The sequence below is a fragment of the Nesoenas mayeri genome (genome assembly GCF_963082525.1).
Source record: "Nesoenas mayeri genome assembly, chromosome: 4".
Lineage (NCBI taxonomy): Eukaryota > Metazoa > Chordata > Aves > Columbiformes > Columbidae > Nesoenas > Nesoenas mayeri.
The window spans coordinates 19,620,437-19,636,680 of NC_137540.1; the positions used below are offsets into that span (position 1 = coordinate 19,620,437).

At 34.9% G+C, this 16,244-nt stretch overlaps 1 protein-coding gene across 4 annotated transcripts in view; it reads left to right on the forward strand.

The window, feature by feature from the left end:
• IL15 (interleukin 15) overlaps positions 1-15,876 on the forward strand; it is a 36,970-nt gene extending 21,094 nt beyond the window's left edge. For 3 of the 4 annotated variants that reach the window (XM_080343578.1, XM_080343579.1, XM_080343580.1), the window contains exons 3-7: positions 9,009-9,118; positions 10,545-10,626; positions 11,101-11,142; positions 12,790-12,933; positions 13,501-15,876. In XM_080343578.1, coding sequence (XP_080199704.1) covers positions 9,009-9,118; positions 10,545-10,626; positions 11,101-11,142; positions 12,790-12,933; positions 13,501-13,614 — 492 coding nt within the window. In that variant the 3' untranslated portion in view covers positions 13,615-15,876. The remainder of the gene's footprint in view (positions 1-9,008; positions 9,119-10,544; positions 10,627-11,100; positions 11,143-12,789; positions 12,934-13,500) is intronic. The other variant, XM_080343581.1, reaches the window with a different exon arrangement.
• The last annotated feature ends 368 nt before the right edge of the window (positions 15,877-16,244 follow it).

The following is a 16,244-nucleotide window of genomic DNA, read 5'->3' on the forward strand; positions in this document are numbered from 1 at the left end:
ATAATTCTGTAAATTTATATATATATATATATATAATAGAATTGAATGACTTTTTGTAATGTGGTCATGGGTTAAACTTAAAACGTATATTTCATCTCTTACCATTTATCTTGCATCTTGTATGAGCATAACGGAAACAGTTATTATCAGTTAATTACTGTCAACAAAGTGAGTTGCTTTTTGGCTTAACATCTTGTGTGATAAATCAATGAAGTAAGAAATCCCAGAGTGCAGGCCTGTAATATTTATCGAAGAGTTTACCCCTTTTCAATAACGTTGTTCCACACATCTTTATAATATAAAGGCACCCAGGGATTTATTTGCGCTTTGCAGTATTGCCAATTATTTTATACGCAACGGTTTTTAACATCCCTATGAAGTACTTTTTTCAATCTTTTTAAAAGCACTTTTGTTTAAATGAACGTGCTGGCCAGTAGACTCATTTTACCCTGTCTGAAAGAAAATGTGAAAATTTCTGCATGAGTGCTGCGCTGCACTGTTAAGAACTATGACTGTCATTTATTCTTTTTTTAAGAGCTATGATACAGAAACCAGCTTAATATGATTTAGTACTGCTTCAGCTCTCATTAGTTTGCACACACACAACCTCTTCCATGCCTCTGCATGTTCTGGGTTTGGCTGCCAAGAAATGAAGGAAAACCCATCACCCGTAGAAATTAAAGAAACCTTAAACAATGACAACTACTGTCTTGCATTCACCACTTGCATACACATAGAAAAAATGGTTGGGTGTGCAACGTCATAATTTTTTACATTCCACGAGATACATTCAGAATTTACATGAAAGTGGGAGGCTTCTGTAGCGTGAGCTAGAGCTTTTCCAATAACCAATTTTCCTGTATTCTAAAGCAAGAAACTAAGGATGATTGCTCAGCTGCTGTAAGTCTTACTGCATTGTTATTTATAAGTGATTTAGAGTAATATAAACCAGAAATAATTTCCTTTCCAAATTTGTTTGCCTTTCCTGTGCAGAAATATGAAACAAATCTATAGTAGAGATACTTCGCTCTTTTTCTGCATCCTAAGTTTTTCTGACTTTTGATATGTTTATAGTATTTCTTTTGGAAATTTATGTGCTACTTTCCTCAGCTGTTCAATAAATCTGTTTTTCCCAGTTTAACATTTTGGTCAAGTTCTCAACAACTCCGGAAACGGAAATAACTTCACTGGTTTCAGTAAAGCTATGGCAATTGACACACATTAGGATTTCAATCTGCTGTTTAAAGAATAAAAGCACAAGAAAATGTAGATTATTTCAGACTACATCCTGGCTGTTTACCTCAGGATACAGCAAATTCCAGTAAAAGTACCTCTGTAAGAGAGGTACATAGATTATAATTTTCCTTTTTTGAAAAAGGTCTGAAAACACTGCCCCACCCTATCATTTTGAGAACTGCATTTTAGTCTTCTATTACAAGTATGTTACAGAGCTCTATTAATATATTATATTATTCACAGCCTCTAAGCTGAGTATTTTGCCAAGACTGAGACAGTGTTTGTCCAGCAGTGATAACTATTTATGGTCTCAGGATTTCCAACTTGTACACATTAGCATGACGTCCTTCGTATGTTTTACTATTTAAGTTTGTCTTTGGCACTGGTTTAGATGTTACAATCCTACCCCTAACCACAGAAATTTTATCCCTGATTTTATCTTGTTGGATATTTGTTGCCATGCCATAAAAATATCACAAATAATATTTACAGGCAACGCCAGACAGCATATAAAGATCAGGACATATTTCGCTAAACAAACTCCAGCGCCAACTAGTTCTGCTGGCTCTTTTGTGTGTGTGTGTGTTTTTTTAATGTCCTTTGCATTTCAGATTGCCTATGATTCAACTGCTTGCTTAACCAGGAGAGTATTTTCTGAAAGGTCCTTTCACTAATTATTGCATATTGTAGAATCAGGGGGGCTTGTTTGGGGATAAATGGACAAAGCCAACCTCTGTGCCCTACATATGACTTTTTTGCTGTGTACTTCCTCTTTGCTTTACTTGTTGCTTTTAACTCATTAATTTTGCCACTACTAAAACTTGAGACTTCTCTGTTTATTAGTCACACTGTTTGTCAAGCAAACCTAGCATTAATGTCATATACGCTTGCATAAGGACAACAATAAGTTGATCTTTCATCTAAAAAAAAGTATGTATCAGCTTTCTTTTCTGGCTGGATTTTGCCAGCTGGCAAAAAAATGCTAAAAAGAGATCCTGAATTGATAGGAAAGGAGTAAGTCTAAAATATGGAGTAAGCAACGTGTCTGATGTTCTGGTCAATCATGTAAACAAAGACCTGGCACCCCCATTTCAAGTAGAACTATTATTGGAAGATGCCTGCAGTCATGGAGTATGAATTGTTCTGAGAATATGACTGACAAATTGTTCAAAGCAGACAGACTAAAAGGAAAGCTCTTAATTTATAATATTCATACTTATATTCAATTAGTAATATTTATCCCTAAATAATGCAGCACTGCTGCTAGGTTTCACTCCTACTGTGACTATAAGGCTCTTTGTAAAGGTACAAAATCTTTCTTTGCACCAAGGACAAGGTTCCTCTCAGGTCTACAGCCAAGTATAGGACATCTTCATAAGGCAACATTATGAGCTGCAGGCATTAAGTATGTTTTGCAAAAAAAAAAGGTCAAAGGTAATATTTAACTTTTTACATTTCAAATTCTGATGTTTAAGGTATTGAGTGGAATGGCAATGGCTCTGTGACCTTTCGGCAAAATTTTCAAACAGGCATTGCGAACTTTACTTACTGGCATAAATGCCAGTTAGTAAGAGTGTATATGAGAAGGAAGTCCTACTGGAGGACTGTCAAAAGCAAATGAACAAGTATTTAAGCAAACTGAGAACACAGAAATGCATAAGTGATTAAACTGAGTTTCCTGCCATGCTGATTACTGAGAATACTCTTTTGAAGGTCAACACTACTCACATACAAGCAGAACAAGCCAGGTAGAATAGTACTCCACAGGAGACTTGCCACTACGCAAAATAAACAAGGAAAGCTTTAGTTCTTGGAGGAAGAGGGTAGAGGGGAAGTAATCAAATAGAAATAATATTTAAAGAATGCCCAGTTTTAAAATGGCAGCTGCAAAAATACTTTTGCCTGTCTAATTCTAGCTAAATAAAAAACTTCTGAGAAGGCTCTTTAGCTTTGTCTAACAAAGGCTTGAAGACATAACAATCTAAGGCATGTTTTGGCTCTCATCCAGGTGAGCATTCAAGCATGTAACTCGGTTTAACATTCAGTAAATTCCACTGACTTCCTTTCTGGATCAGTAAGTAAAAACTAGACAGAAACCTGGAAAGCTCGTTCTTTGCCTTCAGACCTTGAGGAGAAGAGCTACTGGTAACACCTGGTGGAGCTTGAAGGCTGATTTCCAAGGCTTCCATGGGTAGGAAGGGCAAAAGAAACTTAAATGGCTGTGGAATCATGATGGACTCCGGCATAGTGATAACAAAGCAGCAACTTCTTAATGGTTGCTGTATCAATGTTCAGAATAGAACTTACCAGAGCTGTTAAATATGGGAATAGTCCGTAGAAATTAGGAAAGGATTTAAAGGACTGGTACTAGATCCCATCACAGAAAAACACGCACAAGTGAAATTGCTCTCAAGTTGTGTTTATAGGACTGCACATGTAGGTAGCATCTGTTACCAAGTTTCTTCTTGTCTCAGAGTACATTAATGTGGTTCCCTGATTTTATCTCTGAATTCTACCCCATCAGAATAAATACATTTTGACACTAATTGATATTCTGGGGTTTTGTTTGTTTCCCTTTGGTTGCTCTCTTTTAAGTGTCTGCAGAAACTCAGGAATGAAAGAGCAGAGAGAGCCTTCGGTGAATCTGCTCCTTCAACTTGGAGTATTTTCCAGCATTTACTCCATAACAAGGCACTAAGAACATGCCTTTCCTCTAAAACTTACTCATGATCCATGAAAATTTGATTTCAAGCTTACTTGTTTAAGGTCTCAATACCGAAACATCTATGTAGTTCAGAAGTAATAGTTTCTTTATGGGCTCCGTTCATGTTTTAGTTACTCCCATTAGTTTATAGAATCTTTTCTCTCCATGGCTTCTCTCCAGATTTTTTTTTAAAAGCTTCTTTTTTACAAGAATACAAATGGGAAATATATCTTTTATTTTCTTTCCAGTCTTACAGATTCTGACATTAAAATGCTCTCTATGATCTGAGCATAGAAAAGGAGCTCAAATATTATGCACAATATACAACCTTAAATAGATGCAGCACTCTAGTTGTGCAGCTACTTGGCGATTTGTCCCCTTGAAAGGGATTGCCCTAGCACAGAGCAAACAGAGAACAGCAGAACAAGAGATGTAGGATTAAATTTTGTTGGAGGAGGAGTCAGAGTTCTCTAAAGTATTCTTCAGTTATTGTGGCAAAGGAGACACTGAAGGAGAAGAATTGCAGAAACAATGCACATGAATGGGTGTAGAGCTCAGCTCTGCATGATGTAGATGGTTCTTGAATATGGATCTGGAAAAAAACACTTTATACTTGAGATGTTGCTCAATAAAACTTCCAAGGACTAGAGAGAACAGGAGGTAATGGTACAATTTTGGAGGAAAATTTGCAGCAGTAGCAGAGAAAATAATAGAAGATTTACAGCTGTTTGTTGTATGAGAAGTGAAAGTTAAGAGTTGAGGACATCTATTTGTAGAATAGGGAAGAAGTAGAGACTGACTGAAATAGGATAAATAATGTGCAAGAGGAGGTCTATTGCACCAGAGAATGAAGATGAGAAATGGGCAGACAACAAAAATTGCATGCCAACAAATAGGAGAAGAACAACACATCATACAGCATACACACACACACTCACACACACCAAAAAAAAAAAAAAAGAAGAAGAGGGAAACCAAGACGACAAGGATGAACAAAAATGGAATACAGGGTGTCACAAGAGAAGACAGGCTGAGGAAGATTATTTGTTTACAGGAGTAAGCAATAGGTAGACTTGTGATGCCTATCAGCATTGTTGAGCCTAGCCAGAAAGCCCAGAGGCAAAGGGAGAAAGGACTGATCAAGAAAAAAGCTGTGAGCTAGAGGTCAAAAAGTTAGGGATAAACTGAGAGTAACCAAAAATCAAGAATGTTAGACTTTGTGGTGGTGTTTGTGTTGGTTGGTTGTTTTTCAGGGAGGCGAGAAGGGGTTTGCAACTAGTGGAAGATTATTCACACATTCCAGGATTCTGAAAGAACTGCACATAATATTCTGGTAGGGGAATGTACTACCGAAGGTTGAGCCACCACTGTGACATAGTTACGATGAAACACTGGTACTAGTCAGTTCCCTATTTCCTGTGGAATGTGAAAGTATTAGAACATTTGAAAAACTTACCCTCTCCTCTTTTAATGCCAAGTATGATGTTATGGGGTATGGAGCATCTCTTTGCTCAGTTTGGGTCAGCCATGCTGGCTGTGTCACATCTCAACCTCTCATGCACCCCAGCCTGCTCTCTGGGGGTGGCAGGGAAGAACAGTAAGAACAAGAGAGGGACTTTCAAGCCCTATTCAGCAATAGCTAAAACATCAGTGAGCTGTCAATACTGGCTTAGTCACAAGTCTAAAACCCTATCAGCTACTACAGAGAAAATAAACTCCATTCCAACCCAACTTAGTACACTAGTCTAGTAAAATGTTAGCTGAGAGAAGACTGCTGTCTACTTACTTGTCAAAGAAGGATCCCAGTGAAGTAAAGAGCTGTTGTAGGCTGGAGAACAGCATTGAAACCATATGCACACATAAACAAGAGGTGGTTGAGGACTTATAGGCTCATGATCTAAATTCTGTAATGAAAAATAAACATATAGTTCAAAAGAAGCAATACAAGTAGTGGACCTTTGTAGATAAAGCCGACTTGCTTAGAAACTAAACTTTCTTAGTTATAAGTATCACATCTCAAGCATTCACTGAGAAATTTATAAGCAAATCTTAATAAAGAAATTTAGATATATGATATGTAGCCAAAGACATGGAATTTTAGCTTTCAGTGCTTTCTTTCACATGTAATTTAAATATTGTAAAGACCTGTGAATATTTTCTTTTGACTAATAGATTATTGTTTTTGTGGCAGCCAGAAGAGCAAAATTCTGCCTTGGTCAAGTTCTGTCATTTGCTTATACACTTTCTTCTTTAAAGAGAAAACGGTATTACTGTGTCTTAGATTTTACTCAGTGGTAACTGCTCTTGCAGTGTTTCACTTTAACTTCTTTATGAGAAAAACACACTCCTTTTCCAAACAAATAATTGTGCATTTCATAACTCTCAGTTGCACTGTGGAATAACATACATGTGTTTACAAAGGCTTTAATCCTTAACCTAGAGTTGCAGGTTATCAAGACACAAGCTACAAATAAAGATGTATTTTGTATTTAAATATGAGCTGCTCCCTTGTCCAAAGTTCAAGCTTCCATAAGACAAGGAAGTATCAGAGACATAATAAAGAGAGAGAGGGATTGGTTAATGATTAAAGAGAGTAAGAAATGAGAAACTGACACTAGCAAAAGGAAATTTTTAAATTACAACAATGTGCATTCAAGGCAGGATAATAATTTGTCAAAGCACGTAAGTGAGCTAACAGTCCTTACATTGTTGAATAATAACTTGGATGAAATAATGAAGAAATTCATGCAGAAAATGACCCTGAATTGTTGAAAGGAATGTGTTAGGTGATCTACTGTACATTAAGAACCTCTTTCTCTATGAACAAATTTAAGACCCTTTAGAGTATGCATCTAATATATTTTGTATATACTTCACAATCAGTACAAGTTCTCTATTACTTCTAGAAACTGAGTGTTTATTTCAAATTACCAATGATTATTTCATTACTGTAAGTTAGCTACCATATTTAAGAAAACCAAAGATCAAGGAAACAAATGACAAACTAATGATAACCCTGGCCCATTATTCATTCGGTACTGTGATGTATTATTCTCCTTAGCTTGAACATTTTGTTCTACAATATAAATTTGATGATGCACTTGGACTCAAATCAGCTTTTTAAGGCCATGTAATACTAATTATGACACACAAAGCTGGTAACTGCTTATGGACCCAATAGAGGTCTTTTCTGTTTTCATTTGCAGCTACCTCATCTTGTTTGTTAAAAACTGGCTTGTAAAATGTTTCTAATACATTTAAAGTAATTTTGTTAAAATGTGCTTTTAAAAATCAAGCATGGGATTAAAACATGTTTACTTCAGCTTCAGCCAAGAAACCAGATTTTATATTACCTAAAATGTACTTTGAGTTTCCCCATAAGGCTACTTTTGAACTTCAATTAAATGAAAGAAAAAAAAAAAGTAAAAGAAAGAAAATAGTATATATTTTTAAGTAGTGTCAAATCAAATCAAAACAGTTAGTATGGAGATTTAGAAAACAAACCAACAAAACAAAACCATGAAAAATTTCATATCAAACAATATAATTGTGAAAAGGTTACAGCTACAGCCTTTCTGTCATCCTATAAAAAAGCATTTAGCTCTTTTTATCATAGCCAAGAAGTTAATATTTCTTTCTCATTACATTCATGTATGTTGGAAAAATATTATATTTATATATACTTAATATTTTGGTTTTAATACTTGTATATTTTAGATTTCCATTTTTATGGAAACAGTAGCAGGTTGAGCCTTTTTTTTATACATAGTAGTAGGTAACAATAACATGGCATGTTCCATACTAAAATAGTTCAGTAGATGGATGTTCATTGCTCTGGCCTTACTTTAATTTACATTATCTACTTATTATTTAACAGGTTTTGGACAGACACAGATGCACAAAGGGTCTCGCACTGCTTTGCATTATTGAGTGCAGAAATTTATGTAGTGATTAGGTTACTATGCTATTTCAGCTAAATCTTTGCATTTTGGAAACAGAATAACTGCAATGTATTTAAAAATTTTCTATTTATGAGAGTAACAAACATTTGTTGCAAATACTCTTCAGAAGTTGCCTGTGACACATATATTACTCTTCTGATTTTACCAGTAGATGCTTTAAAACAGGTGGCTTTCAGCAAGTTAGCTGCAAACCTACCAATATATGGATTGACCTCTCATTTTGATATTTTTACCTCTGCACAGCACCAGGTCTTGTTTTATTATGTTGCCTGGTCCATTTTAAACTATCCACGTGCAATTTAGCATGTAAATAACCCACTGCTAAAGAAACATCATTTGAGGCAGTTAACATAAGTGTGTTGCACATATGATAAGAAATAAAACATTGGACCAGAAGCACAGTTGCTGATAATTAACCTGTGCAGGAACTGTATCAGCTGAAATCAAAGGGCTTGTGATTTTGGAATGAAGGTTCCCAGGCTGTGCACAGTGCAACTTGTGCTTATGGTCAGTGCACAGCTCACAGCTCATTTCCGTTTGTCAGATTTCACTGACAAAACTCTTAAATGCATCACTTCCAAGTATTAGATGTACATACACTAGGTAAAGAAGCATAAATAGATATCTAAATACTATATTTAAGATCTATACACATAACTATAGTTTTCAATGTATTCAATGCAGAGTTTCATACATATGTAACCACAACATTGTGGGTAATGTTATGGCTGTAGGTAATTCAAAGAATTTGGGTGGCAATACATAGGCATGGGAGCGATCTCCAGGATGGAAAACAAAAGAGAAGTTCTTTAGTATTGTCCCTGTATTATATTGCGGTCTGCAGTATGAACAGAAAAATAAACAGAGAGCCCAGAATGAGTTCAGATTTTTGCAGTGTGTCTTCAGCATCTGATTTTCTACCAACTGTTTTGTAAAATGATTATATATTTCTCGAAGCTACAAATCAGTTGGTCTTTTAATCTACACACAACAGGTAGTCTTGCCTTGATTGAATGTCTTGTCAAATTGGTTAATTAAATTAGTACTAAAGCAAAACACAGTGAAATCAGGTTGTGACAAGCTATTATCTTGGTTGTGTCTTTCAGAAAACACACCTGAAAAGTATTTGTCTGCAATATCAGCTGTATCTTCTTCTGAACAGCCATTTCACTTGCCTTTTAAAGAATGAGATGAGACTAATAATCTTCTTCCTATGGTAACTACAAAGTCAATGTTAATTAGACAGTAAATACAAATTATTTATTTTTACTATCCCAGCTGTTACTTGCCTCCAGCTGCTTTAGAGAGTGGATCCTCTCTTGCCATGATGTGCAGTCCCCCATTGCTTCATAGGCCACGGTCCCTTGAAGTTTATTCTGTCTTTCTCTGACTAGAATCAGTCTGCCAAGAATGCATCTTGGCCCTAATCTCCGCGATAACCCTCAAGTGTTTGGAATTGATGCATTTAAAGACCTCAGTCAACTGCCATATATCTTTGTGATGAACATGTTTAAACACATATACTGAGTTATGTATATGAGACGTGCCCTTCCATTCTCACTCCAGTTTCCTGTCCTAGAAAAGTGGCCCTGCTTCTAGGGCCCACATGCCCTATTTGTTCTCTTCAGCCAAATCTCTTTGCTAAAGTCTGACATTTCTTCTCTCACTCTTCCCCTGGCAAAAATGTTGTGTCCTCTGATTCTTGTTATTAACCCCATTTTTTTCCTTTCACAAAAACATTGTAATTTTTGAGCCTTTGCTTAAGGCTTAGAGGTTTATCGACTGTTTGGTTTTTTTTAACTAACTTTCCCAAACAATTGGTCTGTCTTTCCCTACATTGTTATGTGTTATTTTTATTATATATATGTATAGTATATTATTTATATACTGCTGATATATATATTATATAATATATATATATAAAATTATATATTATATAATATATATAAAAAATTATATATTATAGAATATATATATCAGCAGTACTGAATATATATATGATATATAATATGAATATTAATATAATATGATAGATATAATATATCAGCAGTACTGAAAGGCATCCAAATTAAGGATCCAATAGAGGACACATTAAAACCGCAATTCACATTCCAAATACCTTGCAAAGGAGAAGGAAATATTCCTTCCACTCTTTAGTGGTTCATTTTGAGCAAAATCTTATCTGTAGCAGGAAGAAGCATTCCTGTATACAAGAAAATACATTTAAAATGACAAATACTATTTCTACAGGGCTTACAGTAGAAATTCCGTTGTAGCAGCACAGGAAATTTTCAGTATAAGAGACTTTGAAACGTGTGGGAGTTTTGTATACCTTAAAGGAATTGTAATTTTACATTAGTAGTTGAGCCTTTCTCTTGCATTATGTTCTTTTAATCTGGCCTTTTTAAAAAACACATTAGCTGTTTATACAGCGTGTGACAGAGATGTAGTGTTTATATAGCTATATGATTTTATGATTTCTCAAAGATACTTGCCCCACATATTTACCATTTATAAATATACATACTATAGATACATTGCTTACATGTATCTAAAAAAACTCTAGCTTTTTTTTTTTTTTGCATAAATGAAGTGTATACCTACTGCTTAGCCTAGTGATCACTGTTTTTCTTCTGTTCTAGTGCTTATTTACCAAAGACAGCAGCAGGTCACTGCAAATGGGCAGAAGTTCTGAAAGATTTGGAGCAGATCAAGACATCCAAAGTAAGTCTATAAAAAGTCAGAATTTCATATAATCATATGAAGAGACATAATCTCATATTTAGCACTGTACTTATCTATAAAGTGACAGGGAGTGGGAAAAGGGATGGTGTTGGTATAACGCTCTTTCATGGGTAGAAGCAAAGCAAAGTTAAAAGGAATTGAAGTTGACCAAATACTGCAGCCTCTAGAATGAAATATTTTCTTTCTCACTTTTCCTGATAAAAGGGTCAGTGGGCTTGGGAGTTACCTCCTTTGGAGGAACTATTGTGGGACTCAATTCTGATGAGTTCTCCTCACAGGGAAGCCCGTCCTGTAGGTTACTGCCTGACTTGGACATCCCTGACTTGCTGGGTCCCAGCACCTGGATGGATTTGGCCTTTGAACTTGGAGCTAGTCCATGTCTTGCAGAGTTAGCTTTATTATTTCTAAAACTGTTAGCTAATGTTCATGATTCTAACTCTTATTTTCTTTTAGGACATTGATGTCAGCTTATATACCGCAAACACAGACGAGGATGTAAGTAAACTTCAAATCTGACCACAACTGGTCTATAATAATACAGTAGTTTCATTTCTTTACTAGCAACTTTCTCCTAAAGCAAGAAGTTTCAGAAATCCTATAATTTGCCTTGGAAGGAAAAGTTCTGCTAGTTAAAGTACATATGATAAATTATGTAGGCATATATTAATTATTTTTATTGAATGACCTTTTATTAAAATTAATCAATTAAAAGGGATTATGCAAAATCATCTTATCAGAACAAACACTGCTAAAATAATTCTGGTATTCATTTGTAATTTAGGGGAGCGGAAAAGTGACAAAGAAAATACTTCCAAATATGATTATTTAACACCATGTGCTATTTAATGGAATAAAAAATGGAGAAGTGGAATATGGAGAGTAACTGTCAGCATTTACCTGTGCATTTCTCTGCTTTTGCCATTCATTAGCTTAGCAGCAGATACCTAGGTATTCTCAAGGATTTAGATTTATAATAGTTGGACATTATAATTTAGGTACTCCCAAGGATTTAGATTTGTAATAGTTATAGATGATAATTTATCCTGCAAAGGATTAATTATGTTAATTTGTCAATATAATTCTTAATGCAATCTTAGAAACCGATGTAAAATATGATCATCTTAAATGCAGTTTCCATACATTCAATCCTAAAGAGACTTTTTCACAATCTGTTGCCATGGAGCTCAGTTTGCACTCTATGGCACATGTGCATCCCACCAAGAAAATGAACCCAGCCAGTACCCCACACCCAGAAGTCATCTTTGTGGTGGAACTGGATGGATTAATTGCTGTGGCAGCAGCCCTGCTTTTGAGACACTGCTTTCCTGACACAAGGACTGTACCGAGCATAGACAATATGTGAAACTTGTATATAAGGAGTTAATAAAAGATTTCTTAGAAATGATAGACTGACAACCTGAGTGCAGAGCACTCTTAGTTTACATGCAGAATACAGTAATGCTGATGTGTTCAGTGGATCTGGCAAGCCTGAGCAAGCACAGGCCAATGTGTCTGTACAGTTAGTCCTGCCCATGACAGGAAAAAAGGTCACAAAACACGCACATTCACATTCAGACACACGTTCTCTTAACTGAACTGAGCCAGGGAGGCTAAGCCATTGTAATGGCTGATTTGATACCTGGTAATGTCAGGAAGATTTTCTGAAAGTGGGACAGTCTGATCTGAAAGTCAGACAGCCTGGGACTGATTCTTTGCTATATTATTGACTTGACAGAGAAATCAGTAGCTCTGCTTCTTTTTTTTAATTTGTGAAATACAGGTAATATCTACTTTCTGTTCTCCTTTACCTATTCTGAATTCTGATCTCTGAATGAAAGTGCTAGAACTACTAAGAATAATACTAATTTAAATCTACTACTTTTAATTATATTCCAGATTTATTTCCTAATTAATTACTTTCCTATATTCTTCATCAAGACGCTATATTTCACTTCATCTTAGTGAACTGGCTGGCCTTTATGTTGTTAGCTCTCACAGTCATTCTTTGCAGATACTTTAAAGTACTTGAATAGTAAGAAGAGATCTCCAGTAAATAAAAATCAGCCACTTTGTGGTAAATTTTAACTTATGTTTACTTATTCCTCTTTAATTATGAAACTATTATAACTTCATGTTTTTCAGAAAGAATGCCAAGAACCTATAATGAGATGCTTTTTCTTAGAGATGAAAGTGATTGTTCAAGAATGTTATATCAAAAATTGCAGTAAAACACAGGATGTATTGAACATATGGAAAAACGGAAACGCAAGCTTAGAAAATAACAAGGTAAGTAACACCAACACTCTGTGGAAAAAAAGCCCCACAAATCAAAAGTGTTTCTTCAGTAGCAGAAATACCTCTTTCATGATATAAAAGGTGGGATGGTACAGATGAAAGCAAATGGGATCCAGTAACCTCTACATATAACAACAAAAAAGCTACACATACAATGATGAAACAGCAGAATTCAGTGCTTTTCTGAAAAACACTTTCACGATTCCTATCGAAACAAATACTTTTGACTGCGCATGCATACATATGTCAGAGTGTTTGAATGTGTATATATAAAGTTTGTAACTTCATTATCCAAAGTCAGATATGCTCAGACACATACAGGAAAGTATCCTAATTTTCCAAGGGACAGCCACTTGCATCTCTCACTGAAGGGCGGTGGCTGATTCTACTCAGAAAGCAAGCCAGGAACTCCATGAGTACCTTGGAAGCCTTCAGCAATGCTTTCTGCAGCCATTGACTGCATTGGAATTGTTCTCAAAAACAGGACAAACAAGGGTTAGTCCTCTGTCAGAACAAACAGATCAGTATCCTGCTTTACTATTGCATTTTCTTTTTCAGTCAAATTCCACAACATCAGCAAAATGCAAAGAATGTGAAGAGTATGAAGAAAAAAATTTTACAGAATTTATACAGAGTTTTGTAAAGGTTATACAGAGGGAATGCAGACACTGACCAAAAGACACAAGATGGGAACCAAGATTCTTCCATGAGCACGCCTCAGAGAAATTAGATTATCGCCAACAATAAGCTACAAAGAACTTCATTTACAATCCTACTTACATAGCACAAGTAAACAAAGAATAATAAAATACCTATTACTCATAATGTATTCATAACTGAGTGCATATAAATGATACTACTTACGAAATATAAATGAAAGGAATTTAACAAGGTTTAAGGCTTCTTCTTGACTCCAAATGTCCTTATTTTTTTTGTAAGTCCACCAGAAAAGAAATCCTTCCAAACTAAACAAACTTTCAACAAAATTCTCTGGGAAGATCTCAGAATATTTTCAGTGGGAACTTCCTCATGAACATCAGTTCAGGGCTGAGTGGGGTTTCAGAACAAAGCTCTTATTTTATTATTATTACTATAAAATTATCATACCCTGTTAAATCATTTGGCTAGCTTTATTATCTGAAATATATCCTTTTACTATCTGTATTCAGATTATCCATCTGGTTCATATGGCAATGTGAGGAAAATAAAGACAAAGAAATGAAAATCTTCCAAAACCTCACCTTCTTCTGAATGCTTTTTTAGAGGTGGTATTTTCTTGGTCAAATTATACTGTCCAAGAATCAATTGGATTTGTAAAAATGGGGGAGAAATTGTCAAATACAGTAAAGAATGAAACATCAGTTTAAATGACTGAGTTATCTGTACCATGGCATAGGCAGATCACTACCTCTAAAAGTGAAAAACATATGGGGAAAAAAGGAGTGAAGTTAGAACATGAACAGAAATCAGGGGGATTTCTGGGAAATTTACTGAGAAATACCTAGGGCTAAAGAACCTTATTTTGACTTTTGCATACAAATTAATATATCATGCTGGTTGTCTTTCTTCCGAGTCTGAATCAGATTTTTCAGAGATGAATGGTGACTAACTATGGGGTAAAAAGCTTTGAAGTCTCTGCCAGATGGTGAATAGGGAGGGAAGCAGTTGAAGAAATATCAGGAGTTACCTAAGATGTGTGGCATAATCTTTAGAACATGTCCTCATGGACTGAAGAAATGGATGCCTTCATCCTCAACTGATTCATGATTCCATTTGTAAAAAGATATGTCCAACAGAAACAGATAATAATAAAGTTCCTATCAACTGTGACTATATCACTGAAGAAGAGTTGAATCCTTCATCCTCCTCCTTCAAAATCTGATTTCCCTGGGGAACATAAATGGCTTTATATTCCAACGGGATGCCTGCACAGTTCTTCCAAATTTCTAAACCCAAGTATTTACTTAAGATTTATCTACAGCTAGTCTCTCATCATATTCTAATTCCTTGGGCTAGAAAACAAAATGACAGCATGGTTTCACCCCCAGACTCTAATTCCATGAAGTCCTGAACCACAGAAATTTTGCCCCTTTGTTTCTTTTCCTAGTGAGACTCAATACTCTTCTGGGCTTTCCACTTCAATATTTACAGGTCAGAGTTCAATCACCCAGATAAACTAACTTGCTATATGTGGCTTGATACATCCTCCAGCAACCTCACTTTCCTTTCTTATGTTTCACATCAAGCATTCTACAGAAAAAAAAAAAAAAAAAAAAAAAAAGAAAAAAAAATATTATCAGCACTTTCTTTTGAGCAGGAGAATGTTAGTCAAAGTTACAAGCTTTAACAAAGTTTGCATCTGTCTGAAACTTCTCGTTTACATCACTTCTCCCTGTGCCATTAGCTTCTTCAGCACAAAAAGAGGTTCAGTTCTTGTTTCCTATTTTGTGGTTACGGTTTTATACAAAATACTGCTTTATTTAAACCTGGTGAAACAGAGCTGAGAATTAGCCAAAGTTCAGTACCAAAATTTCCTGTATCTTTCTGTAAGTGGCTGTGCCTTTCAAATTAAATAAACTTGCATAATATGTGATGTGGAAAACTATGTGAATCTCAGGGGATCAACATGCAGCATATATATAAATATATTTTCAATAAATATTAAAAACCATACATATCTATAGTTTATTTTATATTGTGATTACTCAATCTTCCTATAGGTATATAATTTCTGGTGTTTTGTTTGCTCTGTCCAGATGTTAAATTTACCATTATCTAACCTATCTAATTATTTATCTATTTTTTTCTAATAAAAAGGTTTTTTTAAAGTAGTATGTTATTTAAGTTATATTTATGAATGAACATGCTCAGCTGTTTTATACGTTGATACATCAATACTGTTGCTTTTGAATAGGCACTGGTCAAACTGTAGTATGAGATATGCTTTATGACAGAACATATTACATTATGAGAACTGCAGTTATGTTAGAATATAATATAAAAATGTATAGCCATATTTATTTATGATACATAATATAACAATCTAATAATAAACTAACATTGCTTTAATACAATATGATCACACAGATTTGTGTGTTCATTCCATACTGTTTATCATCAATAACATTCCTAACTCTGCCTAGTCAACCAATAGAAATTTTTATGTGATTTGCATTGCACATTTGATCTACATTGGCAGTTACACAGTGTGAACATTAACCATATAAAAAAATCCAAATGTCATATTTTTTGTGGTACAAGCAAGGTAAAATGTTCCATCTACACCTTGCGATAGAGAAACA